The following is a 4,222-nucleotide window of genomic DNA, read 5'->3' on the forward strand; positions in this document are numbered from 1 at the left end:
CCTTATGTCCTCACAGGCGCTCAACCATTCCGCACCAGGCGCAAACCCTGTGCCCCCACAAGGCGCTCCACAAGCTCCAAAGAGACTTAAAACCTAAAGCTACACTGGCTGACAAGGTTCTTGGGGCAAAGAACCCCTAAGTTTATTCTCACATCCATAAAGGGGGTGTTGAGAAACACCAGTCCGGACTAATGTGTATTCCAGGGGGATGCACCTTCGCGTTGAGAGCAGTATATAGGTCCGCTTCCACGTCCTCCGCAGTGATGCCCGCAGCATGCGCCTTGTCCTTAGAGTACAGCGGGCATTATGCGACGTCCACAGCAGCCTGTATGTCCCAGAGCCCGCAACTTGGGTGGTTTGTATGTTTCCGCGCTCTTATTATGTAAATTATGGTGGATTTGGTTTCCCATAAAGTTTGTCTGCATGAATAGTAGGCGGACGTCCAGTTGAATACGTTCCGTTGCCTGGAGTGCCGTCCACGCACCGTGATCGAAATTCATTGCCTGCAACTCCTCGGCCACGCTACAGATCACACACAGGCCGTCATTCGAGGCTAATGCACTATGAAGTTCGTTGGGCTGCGGTGGCCTGCACAGCGCGAACATGTTGCGGATTTGTGCTTCTTGAGAAGCAGGACCGGATACAAAGCACATCTGCCTTTCAGAAGTTCGTCACAAGTACTTAAACATTTCAGGGACACTGCGTCGATGTAGGTACATGTACATGAGGGCATACCGGGGACACGTTCAAACACGCAGGACGTTACACTCAGCTGCACTGCAGGGCGAGAACGTTCTTACATGTGATAACATTCATTTGCGTCCTCGGTACGCAGAGGCCTTGAGGTACGGCATAAGTCCCGCAAGTGAGGATATCGCAAGGCCCTCATGTGAGGATATCCGGCGTGAGATCCACGCAGCCACGCATTTTTCCCTATTCTCTACATGGCGCTTAATACCTGCATGGTAACGGAACTCATCTGCATTACAACGCACATCTTACGTGGACATATGAGACCATGGTGCTGCTACACAGCAGCCGCCGGTTGAAGCTGCAGCCTTCGTGGACAATTTGTCAAGGTATGGAGCCTTTTCTTAACACTTCTCCTTTAAGAATGCAAGTAAAGCGGTATGGAATGGCTTGTTACATTAAGCTGTCACCGTGCTTGTGGATGTCGGCACTGCCGCAGTATGACAGCCAGGTTTCGCCTCGCAGGTCGGGCATTGTGAGCGTGGAGGTGTACAAGTGTCAATACAAATGATGACGACCACTGCGGACGAAATGGAGATGTTGGAAGGAGAAGTGTTGCGAGCGATGCTACCTCAAGGCCAGCGGACCATCGCACAGTGCATGCGGGATTGCTCAGATCTACATTACTTGATGCATATAGGCATTTGAGACTAGTATCACATCAAATCGCTGTATCCTGCATGCTCGCCGCATTCACTGGCCTTCCTAGACGACAACCGAGATTTTAACATTGGCATTAAAACAGCATTGCACACAGAGCATGAGCGAGGTGCAAGATACCTCACCACAGTGAGTGTGCTTGTCCGGAGAAATATTGAATATAACTTCGACAGCATCTTTTGCTGCTTATGTATTCATGACTTCATGACGAATGGAGCCTTGTTTTACCCTCAGGTGCGGGCGGTACAACACTTTCATCCACTTTGGACCTTGAAATCAAGATGTACTGAATGTTGGCAACACTTCTTCCACGAAATGACCAACACGGAGGAGGACTTGTTGCATGGAAGGCATCTGGCATCTGGTTACCGTGTGCTTGTGAACATGTTCATAGCAATGCATTCACGACGACCTGCAGTCAATGACAGACTAACAACCATTGCAGCTTCCATTTTTATGTATTCTGCACACATTGAACTTCTGCCGAATGGAACATCTTTGCTTTAGTAGTGAATAAAGACAAGCAATTCCTTAGGTGCAGACAGCGAGGAAGTATTTCCTCAATCCAAGATAGCATTTCATCACCAATGTCAGAATGGATGACTGCCTACAAAATATGACAGATGCTTCGCGTGGCAGGCGTAGAGTGGTCAAATTGTCGTGTGTCTGAGCAGCGTCCAGTCCCAGTATGCAGTATGCTTCAGCAGTATGCTTCATTTTAGGACATTTCTTTTCACATGCGAAGCATTGTGATGAACGCATCCTTATGTAAATATTTGTCGGCGGCTTGCAACGTTTCGATCTAAATTCGTAGTCTCTGCTTTAACCCAATATGCAAACTAGGATATATGTCTAATCCAAATCGCAGTGGGGGTTGCAATCTGAAATAGGAATCCACCACCACATTCAGAATTTTAGTTACCGTCCTAATAGGCGTTGGCTTTGGATTCGACAAAGATGTCCGGGAGATGTGATGTTAGCCAAGAGTTTGTCTCTCCGTGCAGCTAAAGTAACATATTGTGACGCAGCGATCGGTTTGAATTCCCGTTGGATCCTGTTTTTAGACAGAAGGAAAGAATTTCGCATGAATGTGCCCCAGGGCCTTATGGCCTCCATCCTGACTAAAACAGGATCCAAAAGAAATTCAAAGTGACACAGCTGTCGATTTGAATTCCCGCTGGATCCTGTTTTTTAACCAGGATGTACACATTTCGCATGAATGTGCCCCAGGGCCTCATGGCCTCCATCCTGACTAAAACAGGATCCAAAAGAAATTCAAAGTGACACAGCTGTCGATTTGAATTCCCGCTGGATCCTGTTTTTTAACCAGGATGTACACATTTCGCATGAATGTGCCCCAGGGCCTCATGGCCTCCATCCTGACTAAAACAGGATCCAAAAGAAATTCAAAGTGACACAGCTGTCGATTTGAATTCCCGCTGGATCCTGTTTTTTAACCAGGATGTACACATTTCGCATGAATGTGCCCCAGGGCCTCATGGCCTCCATCCTGACTAAAACAAGATCCAAAAGAAATTCAAAGTGACACAGCAGTCGATTTGAATTCCCGCTGGATCCTGTTTTTTAACCAGGATCTACACATTTCGCATGAATGTGCCCCAGGGCCTCATGGCCTCCATCCTGACTAAAACAAGATCCAAAAGAAATTCAAAGTACTTAGCGGCCAAGGGCTTACCAAATAATAAGGATATTGTTGCCCTCCGCGGGAATTGAACCTGAGTTGCTGGAATGCAATATGCTAACATGCGGCTGCAACCTTAGTGCAACAAGATTTCCACATGTATTATGGCTGTACCAAGTATGACATATATGCTCGGTTTCTGTTGACACAGCGCTAAAGTGGATGTCCCAATGGGGACTCCCTTCGGTTTCCCCCAGCTGGGGACTCCACCGAAGGGAGCCCAAGGGTGATGAAAGCCATCGGCTAAAACCCTTTGCGGGTAAGGGCTATGTATTTTGTACCCTAGGACAGCCGGCGGTGGGGTTGCCTACAGCCCATGAATATGCCCTGTAACGGGGGCCCCCATAATGGGACCCCCCATTACAGCCCCCCTTACGGCCCGTAAACAGGACAGGCCCATTAGCGGCTCAAGCCATAACGGGCCCGATAGCGTTTGTACGGGGGGTAAGCGCCTATGGGTCCGTGTATGGGGCTACGTGCTCCCATTGGGCTGGCTTTTTTTGGACGAGTGTACTTAGGCTTTATTCGCGAAGTACGACCGGACACATTTGTGCGAGAGGCTGCTTAACTAACAAGTGTTATCGTCTTTGTAATAATTACCTTACTCAGGATCAAGAGTCTCTGGCTGTGCTATAGTTGGCTCCAGTCCGACCCTACTCTCTAACCCCATAGGCCAAATCTCTAAAGATGCTTAAGAGGTAATATCACAATGGAAGCCAATGATGATTTTGTGGGTGGATTCGGGATGCAGCCCACGCAGCCGTCGGACAATAGGCGCAGGATGCACGAGGTCCAGCTGCAGCTATGATGCAGCCAACGAATGACAAGTGAGTGGCATCATCAGCCATTGCACTGGTTCATCAGATGAGCGGTACATTTTAAACGTGCCCAGCAACGTTTGCAGTGATGCTGGTGATAAGGCCACCAAAGCGTTTGAGGAATTCCTGGCCGTCAGTGGAATGAAATATGACGACTTTGCCGAGTTCTATGGCAACTTGGCAACATAGGACTTCACCATCGCGACCACGCTCCTCATGCCATGGCTGCACACCTGGGCAGCACCAAACCCAAGCAACAACCCAAGGTATGATGTTGTCTCATGAGAAGTAG

The 4,222-nt window shown here is 48.6% G+C and overlaps 1 protein-coding gene across 1 annotated transcript; it reads left to right on the forward strand.

The window, feature by feature from the left end:
• Nucleotides 1-717: 717 nt before the first annotated feature.
• VOLCADRAFT_108180 (uncharacterized protein) lies at nucleotides 718-2,198 on the forward strand (the record flags this gene model as incomplete). The annotated part of the gene is made up of 4 exons (XM_002958514.1): nucleotides 718-845; nucleotides 1,036-1,225; nucleotides 1,460-1,539; nucleotides 1,645-2,198. The coding sequence occupies 4 exons, from the start codon at nucleotides 718-720 to the stop codon at nucleotides 1,682-1,684; spliced, it is 438 nt and encodes a 145-aa protein (XP_002958560.1). The 3' UTR covers nucleotides 1,685-2,198.
• Between the last annotated feature and the right edge of the window lie 2,024 nt (nucleotides 2,199-4,222).

The sequence above is a fragment of the Volvox carteri genome, assembly GCF_000143455.1.
Source record: "Volvox carteri f. nagariensis unplaced genomic scaffold VOLCAscaffold_97, whole genome shotgun sequence".
Classification (NCBI taxonomy): Eukaryota; Viridiplantae; Chlorophyta; class Chlorophyceae; order Chlamydomonadales; family Volvocaceae; genus Volvox; species Volvox carteri.